We start from the raw sequence: 14,980 nt of genomic DNA on the forward strand, positions 1-14,980 counted from the left end.
TTTCTACTGTCCTTGGGTGTTAGCCTTAGGACATCTTTCTGACTGCTGATCATGCACCTGTGTTTCTCCTGCAGCTCTGGACCCTTTCAACCTGCCCCTACCCTCTGCTACCCCTCAACTGGGCCAAAGGTCTGTTCCTGTGCCCCACAGCACAAAATACTTCTCTGCACTAATATTTTTCCCCTCTCAAGGCAGGATTTTCCTTTTTCTATCTAGATTCTTGGTAACTGGCATGATGCCCAATATACCAACACGTGTGCAGTGGGTGAGAATCCCATGTGAGAATAAATAAACTGAGGAACAAACTCAAATGCCAGGAAAAAAGTATTTCCAAGTAGGAGGAAGAAGCAGCAATCCCTGGCCATCACTCCTTTTGCCTCTCTCCCCTGAAAAAGAAAAGGAATTGGAGTCTCTAACTTCAAATTCTGATCGAACACCTCTAGAAACCACAGACTTGTGAAAACTACTGCTGCAATTGGCAAAGATGCACTTGGGCTTGGTGAAGACCAGGGCCACGCTGGTACTAAGTACAAAGTTCAAGTAAAATTCCATTTGGCTGCACTGTTGATATTTTTTGGTCAGAACTTAGACATGAAGCCATTTTCCCGGGAGAGGTAAGGCTGGCTGGCTCCCCCTGGGGAAACCATCTCACTGACATAGTTTCCACTTACTAGCAAACTCCTTTGCTCACAGGAGTTCCAAGAATTTACCGAACCTGCTCAGGGAAGGAGAGAAGGTATGCAGTAGGAGAGTTCAGTGGGGTGGAGGTCACAAAGCCAGAATTCTAGCACAGACGCTAGCATAGAAGCTACAGACGTGTCAGAGGTTGATGGTGCACACCTGAAACTTACATAGCATTATAATGTGATGCAATGTCAATAAAAGATATATATACATACATATATATATATATATGTAGGAGAATACAAACTAACTCTCAATCCCAAAGACTTGGAATGCTACCTTCCCACTCCCAGAATATATCTGATGTCTCCTGGGGAAATGGCCTAATACTTTATATTTATATAAAAATATAAAATAAAATTTATATTTATATATAATACACTTTATATTTATAGGGAAACGGCCTAACACTTTATATTTATATAAATATATAAAATAAAATAAAATTTATATTTATATATATAAAATACACTTTATATTTATAGCCTAACACTATTTATTCCACAAAAGACATCCTTTGCCTACAATGTCCATCAAGACTGGTCTGTTCCTCATGTTTTGTTGTTGTTGTTGTTGTTGTTGTTGTTTTTGCTTTTTGGGTCACACCTGGCAATGCACAGGGGTTACTCCTGGCGGTGCTCAGGGGACCATATGGGATGCTGGGAATCAAACCCGGGTCGGCCGCGTGCAAGGCAAATGCCCTACCCGCTGTGCTATTGCTCCAGTTCCGCCCACCCCCACCCCTTCATGTTTCTTGAGCAGAGGTGATGCCAGAGTTCTCCAGAACCCCTCCCCTGGTTGGATCCAGGAGAAAAGAGAACCTTCCCTGACTAGATAGTTCAGGGAAAGGCCCTGACCTCCCGCCCTTCTCTTCCTGCCCCCACCCACCCTGCCCCTGGGCCTGCTCCAATCCAGAGCTGCCTGATGCAGGGTAGAAAATTGACTCTGAGGAGTAGTGAGCGATCCAGCATGTGTCTCAGCCCACATCCCCAAGCTGCCTTCTCCAACCAAGCCCCGCAGTCCCGAGTGGGTTATTTTGGTCCCCACCCATCCTGCTGAGTTCTAGTCGATCCTCTTAGTTTGGGGCAGGGTCACAGGTGTGGTGAGTTGGGGACCAAAGGGGTTACTTTAGAGCCACTTAAACCCCAGATAACAGCGACAGAACAACTGCCCCGCAGCAGGCAATTTTCTACCCTCTTCCTTTGGGTGATGGATTTAATCCACTTCAGTTCTGCTTTGCAAACCATCTATAATCCACAGGTTTGAGGTTTGTTTTTCGTTTTATTATTGAAGAATATGTTAAGAAATGTCTAATACCAAACAAACAAACAAACAAGGTGTGTGTGTGTGTGTGTGGGTGTTGGGGGTAGGGGGTTTGGGGGTGACTGAAGCCAGAGGTAGAAAATGTGCAGTGTCACTCACCCATCACCTGAACCTAGACTGGTTCTGTGGGGTCAAGATAGGGAGACGCTGGACCTAAAACAGACATCAGGCCAGTGCCTCTGCCCAGGAATTGATGCTGGCCCTTTCTCGGGGTGCTTAACATCATTAGAAAAACAAGATACCCTCATTTCCACAGAGGCCATTTAGTCCTCAATTCTAGAAGCAATGCGTGGGGCTTCTTTTCTGGTTGTTTTGGAGCACACCTGGTAGTGTTCAGGGCTTACTCCTGACTCTGCTTTCAGGAATCACTCCTGGCAGGGCTCAGGGGATCATACGGGGTACAGAAAATAGAACTGGAGTCCGCCACCTGCAAGGTAAGCACCCAAACAAATCCCCCTATACTAACACTCCAACCCCATTTTTTAAAATCTTATAACACTCTAAGACCAGAGATGCCCTGTAGGATAACACTCTTTTGTCCTTCCTCAGGTAGCTTAGGTTTGTCAGGTCACACCCATCTAAGAACACTGAACTTGTACTGTAAGCAATGTCAAGCAATTGAGTATCGTGGCTCTTTGGCCTGGCCCATTTTGATGCCAGGGTAGCTCACTGCTTGCCCTGGGTCCATTCAGTCCCTCGTCGGGACCCTGCTTTTGGGGTGCTAGGAACTAAGGGCAACTGAGTCAAGAAATCAGATGCCCAGGAGTAAGTATTATTCGGAGTCAATCAACTCCCAAGTTACAAAGCATAATATTAACTGTCTTCCTGTGTTCACACAGAAAGGACATTGCTTACAATACAAGTTCAGTGTTCTTTGATGGGTGTGACCTGACAAACCTAAGCTACCTGAGGAAGGACAAAAGAGTGTTATCCTACAATGCCCCATGAAAGATGGCACTGCAAGAACAGGGGCCTCTTAAGCATAAAGGACATGAATTCTCTGCAACATTTTTCAGATTCTTAAAGACTGAAAACTAAGCTTGCTTTGCTGAAAAATGTTACCTTAGCACTTGGACACAATTATAGATCTCATGTAGTGGCCTTTTTAGGGCTATGCCTCTAGGTGACTAGGGAGAAGTCAGTGCCCATCCTCATCCCAGGTTTAGCAGCCAAGACTAAGTTTTCATTCCCCTTCACTCATTGCCTCAGTAATCCTGCCCCTCCACCTAAAGTACGGCTACCCAATAAAACATTGACCTGAACATAAAAAGCAGGATCCAGTGAGGAAAAAAAGATAAACGCCAGTTGTGTCCCTGATAAAAAATGCAAATGGACACTGGCATGGATAAAGCAGCTATGGCAGTGATACACAATGGAATACTATGCAGCCATTAAAAAGATGAAATCCTGCAGCTGGCTACAGCTCAAATGGAACTGAAGGACATCATGTTTAAGTTGGAAAATAAACCAGAGGGAGAAGGACACATGCAAGATAACCTCACTCATGCGTGGAATATAAAGAAACAAGGCAATAGACAGTATCCCATGATGACAAAGCCTAGACCTGAGATTATTGGGCAAGGTGGGCAGGATGAGAAGAACTAAGACGTTGAAGTAACACATAGGTATTGGCAAAGGGTAACGGGTATTTTGGTGGTGGTGAAGTACAATAAACGTACACCAAAGCCACAAACATTAAGGAACAGAGAGATAACACGGTAGGTAGCATGTCTGCATGGAATGTGGCAGACCTGGGTTCGATCTCCAACACTCCCTATGGTCCCCAGCCACCAGGAGTGATTCCAGAACACTGAGTCAAGTCCTGCCACTAATAGGTGAAAAAAAAACCCATAAATTTTAATACTATTGTAAACATGTTACCTAAATTATAATTTACCAAAAAGAAAAAAGAGAAAAGTATACAAATGGAGGGGGGGGAGGCAGAAAGGGCAGGGAATGTAGCACTGCCTTTGCATGAGTGAGGACCTGGGTTTGATGCTCAGCACCACACACACACACACACCAAAAAAAAAAAAACCCACAAATAAATCTTGTTAGTATTGAGCAAGTTTAGTGAAAGTATTACAACAGACTATCTCAGAGGTGTGCTAACTACTCTGTCTGTTGCAGACTCAGTCTATAGCTTTAGGCTACTATCAAAGTTAGGAGCTCAGGGCTGGAGCAATAGCACAGCGGGTAGGGCATTTGCCTTGCACGCTGCCAACCCAGGTTCTATTCCCAGCATCTCATATGGTCCCCTGAGCACCGCCAGGGGTAATTCCTGAGTGCAGAGCCAGGAGAAACCCCTGTGCATCGCCAGGTGTGACCACCCCACCAAAAAAAGAAAAAGAAAAAAAAAATGAAGTTAGGAGCTCAGCAAAACAGAAAGATTTTAGAGAGAGGTTAAGAGTTGCCTGTTCCCGAAGAAGAGGGAGCAAAAGAAAACTAAACAATGATTCCCGGGATGCCAGAGAAGATAATTAATAAGGGAGATGGTACTACAAAATAAAAAGTAAAAGGACATTTTACAAGAAAGTTCCAAGCGAGACCTCAATATCACACAGCTGGACCAGCCAAACACACCTGCTTCCTCACACATCTGGGAAACGAAATTTCAAACCCACCCAGTTCCTAGGATTATGGACAAAGTCAAGCTGTTCAGTAGCTGCCAACAGCTTTCTGCAGGAGGGTTGTCAATGTTTCCAGAAATAGTCAAAATACGGACACTGGTTTTCAATAATCAGCAAACACTTGGTATATCATCCGAACAAAAATAAAGCCTTTAAAATGCAGATTAGTGGCTACTGCGATAGAAGCTTTCTTTCTTGAAACTTTATTAAGACTAGTAGCACATGGGGGCCAGAGCAATAGTACAATGGGTAGGGCGTTTGCTTTGCACGCGGCAGACCCGGGTTCGATCCTTGGCATCCCATATGGTCCCCTCAGCACTGCCTGGAGTAATTCCTGAGTGCAGAGCCTGGGTAACCCTTGAGCATCACTGGGTGTGACCAAAAAGAAAAAAAAATTGATGGATAAATTCGAGTGTCACACACAGAGAAGGAAAGGAATCAAGTTTTCCTGACCGAAGTATTATAATCAATTAACTCTATTCCCTCCTATTGGTAATAGAGTGAACAGAGTGCTGCATTCTGCAAATACCTGAAGTATTCCTAACTTTTTAAATTAAGACACTAGATGCTGAAATCTTAACACATTGAGGGATTTTATGAAATGTGATCAGTGCTAAAATGCCCATGTCTGAATGGTTTTTTTTTTTCCTTTAAAAAATCAGAATGTTGGGGGCTGGAGTGCTAGCACAGCGGGTAAGGCATTTGCCTTGCACATGGTCAACCCAGTTCGATTCCCAGCATCCGATATGGTCCTCCGAGCACCGCCATGAGTAATTCCTGAGTGCAAACCCCTGTGCATCACCGGGTATGACCCAAAGAGTCAAAAAATAAAAGAAAAAAGATCTGAAAAAACTACATAGAAGAACCTAGATCAACAGACTGACTACGAGGATGTGAAAGGGTGCTCTAACATCACTGGTCAGCAGAGCAGTGCAAATGAAAACCACAATGGTGCACCACCTCACACTCGCCAGCCTGATCAGGTTAAAATTTAAAAAATCTGGACCAGAGAGATGGTACAAGGGTAAGGCACCTGCCTAGCACGCACTGAGTTGAGGGTTCAGTCCAGGGCACCACACAATCCCCTGAACGCCACCAGGAGTGATTTGTGAGTACAGAGCTAAGAATAAGCCCTGAGCACTGCCAGGTATGGCCCCCAAACAAAACAAAACAAAACCTGGACAATATCAGAACTTGGCAGGATGCAGAGCAACTGGCACTCTCAGACTCTATTAATGTAAGTGTTAAATGACACAACCAGTCTGGGAAAGTCTCAGCAATTGGTCATGAGTCAAAGTCACAGCAATTTATCTTGAGTCACTTACATACTCTATGACTTAGCAATTCTACTCCTATGTATTTCCCAAGAGAAATGAAAACATTTACGTACATGAAAAGACTTGGATCGGACTTTTCACAGAAGCTTTATTCATAATAGCCAAACACTGGAAATAGTTTGGGTATAGAGCAAAAAGATAAATGAATACACAAATACCCATTCAAAAGCAATAAAAAGGACAAACTATTGATGAAAGTAAATACATCTTAAAGCAATCTTTTCATTTTTTATCTTTTTTGGGGGTTGGGGGGAGAGTGCAGAGTTGGGCCATATTCAGAAATGCTCTGGAGTTACTTCTGGTTCTACACTCAGGAATCACTCCTGGTGGTGCTCAGGGGAGACCATATGGGATGAGAAGGACAGAGCCTGGGTCGACCACATGCAAGGTAAGCACCAACCCACTCTGCTGCCTCTCTCCTCTTTTTTAAATCTTAAAACATTTTTTTTTTTGCTGAAAAAGAGTAGTGTTAGAATGAAGCGTATCACACTGAGTGAAATAAGTCAGAATAAGAGGGACAGATATAGAATGACTGCATTCATTTGTGATTATCCACAGCCAGGGAAAACAGGGACAAGGTTGGAATCAACCACAAATGTGTGTGGGGTGGAGGGTCACTGTCACTGTCCCCCCATTGTTCATCGATTTGCTCAAGCAGGCACCAGTAACGTCTCCACTGTGAGACTTGTTACTGTTTTTGGCATATCAAATACGCCACAGGTAGCTTTGCCAGGCTTTGCTGTGCGGGCAGGATACTCTCAGCTTGCCAGGCTCTCCAAGAGGGGTGGAGAAATCAAACCCGGGTCAGCCACATGCAAGGTAAGATAAAAGGAATAGTCTGACAATAATCGCTGGAAATGATCACGCTGGACAAGAACTGAGTGCTAAAAGTAGGTAAAGGGATATTCCATAGAGGCAGGCTGGGAGGTTGGGGGGTGGGTAATTGCAGGGAAACTGGGGACACTGGTGGTGGGAAATGTACATTGTTGGAGACATGGGTATTGGAATACTGTATGACTGAAACCTAATCATGAACAGCTTATTAAGAGTCTATCTCACAGTGATTCAATAAAAAGAGTTTTTTTTAATGTAATGTCAGAAGAGATGGCTAAGCAACATGAGGGTGAGGGTCAGAATTAAGACCTTAGAAGAATGAGTCCTTCATGTCTTAACTGAGCAAATGTATTTCGACAATCTGCTATGTGCAGGTTCTGTGAATACAAAGTGAACATTTTTTTAAAAAGTGATAAATATTAAAATACCTAAATCAATAATTTTTAAATTTAAAAAAAAATTATTGGCTCTAGAGAGACGCTCAGCTGCTGGCTGGTGTGCAGACTTCAGAGGCAGGAGGTCAAAGGCCAATCCCTACCATCACATGGTGCCCCGAGCACAGAGCCAAGAATAACCCCTGGCATCCTGAGCAGCACCAGTTATGGGACAAATTTTTTTTTAATATTTTTTTCAATCATCAGGACTGGAGATGTAACTCAGTAACTGAGCACTTGTTTGGCATGTGTGAGGCCCTGGGTTTGATTCCTGGGACCACAAAGACACAGAGAGAGAGAGACAGAGACAGAGACAGAGACAGACAGACAGACAGACAGACAGAGATCCTACTGATTGCCTTACATGCTGCTGTATGAGAAACAGTGGGCTGCGAGGTGCCTCTATCATTGGGGTCTTGTTGAAACGCTGCTGCCTTCTAGGGTTAGGTGTGATACCTAAAACTTACTAAAACGCACCTCTCAAGAGATTTTTTTTCATCATAAAACACTGGAAAATGATATAGACTACATGACATGTGCAAACATTCTTTAGGAAGGCCCTCAGGAGAGGAGTTGATTAAATGAAGTGAGTTTTCCCTCAAAGCAGCAAGTCAGGCAGGCCAGTCAGCAGAGTGCCTAGAGAGGCCACCTAGCAGACAGCAGGTTTCAACGAGACCCCAATGACAGTCGCACCTCGAAGTCCACTGTTTCTCATACAGCAGTATGTAAGGTAAACAGCAGGGTCTTAATGACTTAACAGTTCATGATACTCCCGGTGAAGAGGTAAGGAAATTAGTCTCAGGATAAAAGGGGGATTGGGGTCAGGGGGGGTCTTTACAAAATTAAGAAATTACGTTTTTGGGGGTCTGTGTGATAGTACAGTGGGTAGGGCATTTGCCTTGCATACGGTCAACCTGGGTTCGATTCCCAGCATCCCATATAGTCCCCCGAGCACCACCAGGAGTAATTCCTGAGTGCAGAGCCAGGAGTAATCCCTGAGCATCGCTGGATGTGACGCAAGAAAAAAAAGAAAAACAAAAGAAATTATGTTTTACCAAAAGCTCTACTACACTGGCCATATTATTTCTCAATTCACCAGACATTCACCAAAATGCCAGGGTGAAGGATTTAGCAGCCCTAAAGAAAGATTCCTGGTCCCCAAGAAGCTGAATCGTAATAATCTTGATTTGGCCACTAGGAAAATGGTAAGCCCTTAACTAAGAGTCTCTCTGTTTCACTCTGATGAAGAGCCCATTAAAATTTGATCTATTCTAAGGATACAGAATACAGGATGATTGAGACAACATCCTTTAAAGACAAAGGCGGGGAGGGGGGGGCATAGCGATAGTACAACAGGTAAGGCATTTGCCTCGTATATGGCCAACCTGGGTTCAATCCCTGGCACCCCATATGGTTCCCTGAGCCCATGAGGCGCAGACCTAAGAGTAAGCCCTGAGTACTGCCCGTGTGGCACCAGAAACAAAAAACACAAAGGGACAAAGACAGCATTTGCCCAGACAGGTAAATTATAAAGCGTTCCATGTGGATATCCCATTTCACATCCAAGTTCAGGAACGCGCACCTGTTTTGAGAGAGAAAACTGGGGAGGGCGGGGCGGAACCCAGTCTGCCATTAACCAGCAGACGCGAGATTGTGCAAGTCCCTTGGAGTTTCTGGATCAGTCTGCGGGAACACTCTGCCCAGATGCGCTCTCATCTATTGCAACCTCCTCAAAGACGCCCTGGAAGACGTTACACCCCTGGGCACCAGCCAGGAATGCCTCCTCCCCCACCCCTGGGCTGGAATCCGCTTCAGATTTAGCCCTCGTTCTGTGCCACGTGCCTGTCAAGTCTAGCAGGTCACCTCCCTCGACATTTTACAGATGACCAATATTAGCACCCTCCTCCAACTGACAGTTTTGTCTCCTAGACTTTGGGCTTCTCAAGGGCACAGGACTGGCCACCTGTTAATCTGTCCACCTTTGTAGAGAGTATTGCTGGCCACTGAGCAGTCACTGATCCCCACGGTCTCTTCTTCCTCTAACATGCTTAAAAAAAAAAAAACAAGTATGAAACTAATATCCAAGGCCAGGGAAAATGGGCCAGAAGGACTGATCAGTGGTTGGAATTACCACAAGGGTGTAAGGGATGGAGGGTATTTAAGATAGAAGAAGGTCTATTATGACAATATCATGGCAATGATCACTCTGGACAAGAACTGAGTGTTGAAAGTAGGGAAAGGGATATACATGATAGCCTTTTGGCCTCTGTATTGCAAACCATGCTGCCTAAAATGAGAGTGAAGGAGAGAAAGAGAGAAGAGAAGTGCCTGCCATCCAGGCAAGCGGCGGTGGGAGGGTGGTTTGAAGGGGTAGGAGGGAAACTGGGGACAGTGGTGCTGAGAAATTACACTGGGGAAGGGATGGGTGTTGGAACACTACTCGACAGACACCTCATCAAGAACTGCTCTGTAATGCTCTATCTCACGATGATTCAATAAAATAAATGAATAAAATGCTTTTTAAGTGCAGGTGAAAGGATGGTTCTTTAATCCTTTACTGCTGTCCCTAAGGAAGCACCCAGTCACAGCAGCAACGTGCGCTGGGGACATCGAGCTGATCAAACAAACGGCCCAGGACACCCCCAAAGAGGAAGGCTTGCAGCTAACGAGCTAGAGCAAGGTCAAACAAAGCCTGAGCCTGTTCCCACTTCCCTCCATACTTCCTTTCTCGCAGCGGCCCCTTTCTCCCAGGCCCTGCGTTCCACCCGCTGCCGTCCACGACCTCTGTCCCAGCTGGCAAAACTGCAAAGAATGGGAGCCAAACAGCCGCGCGCTGACGCCCACAAGCCCTGCACGCCCAGAACCTTCGAGTCTCCTCGCCTTGCGAAATGCAATGGTGCATGGCGTCCAAAGCAAGCCCCCGAGTCCACCTCCAGCGACCCCTCCCAGCCCCCAGCCCCCAGGCACATTGGTACACCCTCCCCGGAAGTGAGGCCGTTATTCGCCGACTCCCCAGCTTTCTGCACGGCGGGAACAAGGCCGAGCGTACCTGCTGCGCCCGCTGGTCCTTCCAGAGCTTCATCTGGTCGCTGGCAGGGTCCCGGTTGTCCGCCATGGTGTCCGCTCGGCGTTGCAGGACGTTGCAGGAGAGCTCCGCTCCCGAGTCTCCACCTCAATAGGCGGATTTGCGTCCCAGCCCGGAGGCTTGAAATAGGCGACTTCGGACTCGGCCCGTCGGCTCCGCCCCCGACACGCCCCCTGCTCCTGATTGGTCGCCTTGTGTGAGCTCGGCAGCTTAGTGGAGGCGGGAGTAGAGGGGCGGGGCGCGGGGCTCGGGGATTGGGAGACGGGAAAGCAATGGGAGTCCCGCCCCTCGAGTCGCGTCCGAGTTGATGAAAGGTCCCAAAGCAAGACTCCGCCTACAGGGGGGGAGGTGAGTGGGCTTGACTCTGGGCCTCCGTTATCTGCCACCACCCCAGGCTGCCCTTGGGAGATGTGACTTCTGGCTGGTTCGTTTTGCTAAAGGAATGTCTGCAGAGTTGGGACTTTGGACTCTGCCAGTACGCGCTCAGCTCTGCAGAAATTAGAAATCTGGGGTCCAATAAAGTTCCCTGATAACCATACTTAAGCAAGTGAACAACAGATGAAATTCCAAATAAATTCTTACACGGATTTGGCAGTTAAATATAACCAGTAATCTTACGCTCAAAAAAAAAAAAAAAGCTCAGTGACTTTTTCTTTTTAATCTCATGAGGCATTCTCTACAGAAAATCGTGCCTTTGCTTTACAACGCAGGACGATGAAAAAAAATCTTTAATAGTCTAAAATTCATAGGAAGAAAAGTTCCAACTCTTTTGTTTAGGCTTACCTCAATTTCAGTATCTAAATATCTGGCAGTGCATGCTAGATACTGCCCCGAAGTTATTTATTCGTGTCATTTTAGCCTTGACAACAATCTCACAATGAAGGTGGTTTCATAACACCGCATTTTAAATGTGGAGAAGCTGAAGACAGGCAGAGGGAGCTGGCAAAAACTTAAATGCTAATCAGGGAGCCCAGATCCTTAACCTACTGATTTTGAGTTAGCCCTTAGCCTACTGAATCCCTACTATATTATCCTGCATAATTATTAGATATCTGAGAAGATACCTTACAGGTCAACATATTTTATGATTCAGAGCACCTGCTACCACCTTGGGGGAACGTTTTATTACCAAGAATTAGGTAAAGCAGTTATTCTTTTCTCTGACCTTTGCTTTAACCCTCAATCTCCCCCAGAGAATGAAGGACCTTGGAATTGAGTGGAGGCCAAGCATAGCTTAGAATCAGGAGAACTTACATGCCTCTGTGTGGAAAGAGCAGTGTTATGTACCAAAATATCCCTTGCCGAGTATATATTTCACCCTGAACTCTCCAGGTTCCCAAATCTCATTCCCCATGTCTATTGCTTGCTCCATCTCTTCCTGAGTCCCACATCACTGCACTTCCTTTAGATGCCATTGCTAGTCTTTCCTGTTCCTTCATTTTCCTAAAACAAGAGCACAATTTCTCTTGTCTACCTCTATTTCCATTATTGAATGTAGGGGAGGGTAGAATATGGTGCTTATGCACCTTTACTTTCTACCCTGCTTCAGATATGTAAACTTGGGCAAATTAATTAGCCTCTCTGTGTTTAGCGAACATCCGAACTGGCAAAACAGTGCAGAGAAGCCATCAAGGATGACCTCAAAAACAGGAGAGAAGCAGTACTGGTAGATGCAGCAGAAGCTGGGAAAAACATTCGTAATGCCTGCCTGTCCTTCACCAACTACAAAACCAAGATGACTGCCCTCCGACATCATGATGGATCTATCACATCTTCCAGAAGGGCAATGGAGAAGATTATTCATGACTTCTACTCAGATCTCTTTAATAGTCACATCCACTTGCCCACATACCACATACCACATGATGGATATGTCGTTCCCAATGTTCTCCCTTCCGAAATCCAACATGCCATCTCGTCAGTAAAGAAACAAAGAGCACCTGGCCCAGACAAGATCAGACCTGAACACCTGAAGAACTTACCATCAGTACTCATCAATACATTGGCTCGACTCTTCACACGCTACCTGTCTGAATGCAAGGTTCCATCCCAATGGAAAACCAGCAAGACTGTACTACTATACAAGAAAGGAGACATCCACGACATTGGCAACTATCGCCCAATCTGCCTATTGTCTGTCATCTACAAACTATTCACTCGAGTCATCCTGAATAGGATTAGCAGAACACTAGATGAAGGACAACCATGTGAACAAGCTGGATTCCGAAAAGGATTCAGTACCATCGACCATATCCACACAATAACCAAGCTCATTGAGGTATCTCGGGAGTTCAAGATGCCACTCTGTCTAACGTTCATTGATTTAAAGAAGGCCTTTGATTCTGTTGAGACGGAAGCGGTCATGGAAGCCCTAGCCAATCAGGGCGTACAAACTCAATACATCAGGATCCTTCGTGAGCTCTATTGTGGATTCACTACCAAGATCTCACCATTCTACAAAGAAGTAATCATCCATATCAAGAGAGGGGTTCAGCAGGGTGATACCATTTCACCAAAACTCTTCAGTGCCACCCTCGAGAACATCATGCGACGACTGGAATGGGAAAACATGGGAGTGAAGATAGATGGTCAGCAACTACACCTCCTCCGCTTTGCTGATGACATCGTTCTAATAACACCAAACATCAACCAAGCGGCACAAATGCTGAATGACTTTGACAGTGAATGTGGAAAGGTCGGACTACAGCTGAATCTTACGAAGACAATGTTTATGAGAAACAGCCTTGTTCCTGACGCTCCATTCACTCTCAACGGAACCACCATCTCCGAATGCAACAGTTATATATACCTAGGTCGAGAAATCAACATGATGAATGACCTGGCACCTGAATTGCGCAGGAGGAAGAGAGCGGCTTGGAATGCCTTCAAGAGCATTGAAGAAATAACTAAAAGGACAAAAAACCTCCAGCTATGAGCACATCTCTTTGATTCCACTATTCTTCCTGCATTAACATATGCCTCAGAGACCTGGACCCTACGAAAACAGGATGAGAACACTATTCGGGTCTCTCAAAGAGGAATCGAAAGAACTATGCTTGGAATATCACAATTCACTCAAATGAGAGATAGAATCCGGAGTTCTGATCTTCGTCAACGCTCAAGAATCAGGGACGCTGTCTCATTTGCCAAGACATCAAAAATCAGATGGGCTGGACACGTAATGAGGTTTACAGACAACCGCTGGACTAGAGCCATTACTGATTGGATTCCACGAGACATCAAAAGATCACGTGGACGCCCACCTATAAGATGGTCAGACTTCTTCGTCAAGACCCTAAATGATCGGTTTGAGGCTCTACATGTTCCTAAAACGAACAGATACCATTGGGCTACGCTAGCACGCAACCGGGATGAATGGAGACGTTACTGGCACCCGCTCGAATAAATCGATGAATAACGGGGATTAAGTGAAGTGATTAAGTGTTTAGGGTTGGGTTTTATACCCTGTATCATGGAATATTAATGGGGATACATACAGCTTTAAACTCTGGCGAATGAAAACTTTCATTGTACCTAATCTGCAACCTGCCACAGTGCTTCCCACCTATTCCTCTTCTCTCCCTTTCAACCTCTTCTCATCTCATAGCCTCCTATTCTTCTACAGAGTCTCCCTCAAACTTTTTCTGAGAAATCTGTGAAACCCCAAATCCTGTGAAGAAACTTTATTCTTAATTTTTTTTTACAATTTTTTGCATTTAAACTTTTATTGAAGTCTATGTAGTGGTAAGAATAACTTGTGCTTTATGTTCATTATATTACATTCTCGACATTCAATTAAAAATAAATTAAATATATTAATTAAATTAAATTAAAATAAATTAAATAAATTAATAAATTAAAATCATTCATTGAGAATGATTTTCACAATGCATTCATCAAAACAGCCTTAAATATTGTCAAAAGTGTGTTTAAACACCCATTTATTTTGAACAGGTTTTTAATTAAGTTCTTTTTTTATTTTTTTATTAATTTTTTATTTTTTTATTAGTGAAACACCATGAGGTATAGTTAGAGACTTATAAATTTTTGTGCTTGGGTTTCAGTTATACAATGATCAAGTACCCATCCCTCCACCAGTGCCCATCCTCCACCACCACGGGTCCCAGCATCCCTCACACCCCCCACTCCCCCCCCATCCCACCCTGCCTCTGTGGCAGGGCATTCCCCCTTGTTCTCTCTCTCTTCTTTTGGGTACTGTGTTTTGCAAGAAAGGCGTTGAGTGGCAATCATGTTTGGTCTATAGTCTACTTTCAGCATGCTTCTCCCACCCTGGGAGGATCCTCACAACACCCTTTATTTGGTGCTCTCTTCTCTATCTGAGCTTCCTTTTCCCCTAGCACGTGTGGCTAGCCTCCAAGTCATGGAGCAAAATCCCTGGTACTAATCTCAGCCATTTCTGGGTGTTAGTCTCCCATTTTGTTGCTTTATGTTCCCCAGATGAATGCAATCTTTCTGTGTCTATCCCGCTCTTTCTGACTCATTTCGCTTAACATGATACTTTCCATGTAGTACCACTTGTATGTAAATTTCATAACTTCATCTTTTCTAACAGCTACATAGTACTCCATTGTGTAAATGTACCAAAGTTTCTTTAACCAGTCATCTGTTCTCGGGCACTCAGGTTTTTTCCAG

At 44.8% G+C, this 14,980-nt stretch overlaps 1 protein-coding gene across 1 annotated transcript in view; it reads right to left on the minus strand.

The window, feature by feature from the left end:
* The window catches only part of CAT (catalase), a 35,986-nt gene extending 25,543 nt beyond the window's left edge, over positions 1 to 10,443 (minus strand). Inside the window, exon 1 of the mRNA XM_056136040.1 lies at positions 10,292 to 10,443. Within this exon, the coding sequence (XP_055992015.1) occupies positions 10,292 to 10,357 (66 nt within the window). The 5' untranslated portion in view covers positions 10,358 to 10,443. The remainder of the gene's footprint in view (positions 1 to 10,291) is intronic.
* Between the last annotated feature and the right edge of the window lie 4,537 nt (positions 10,444 to 14,980).

This window comes from Sorex fumeus, unplaced genomic scaffold, assembly GCF_029834395.1.
Source record: "Sorex fumeus unplaced genomic scaffold, SorFum_2.1 ptg000007l, whole genome shotgun sequence".
Lineage (NCBI taxonomy): Eukaryota > Metazoa > Chordata > Mammalia > Eulipotyphla > Soricidae > Sorex > Sorex fumeus.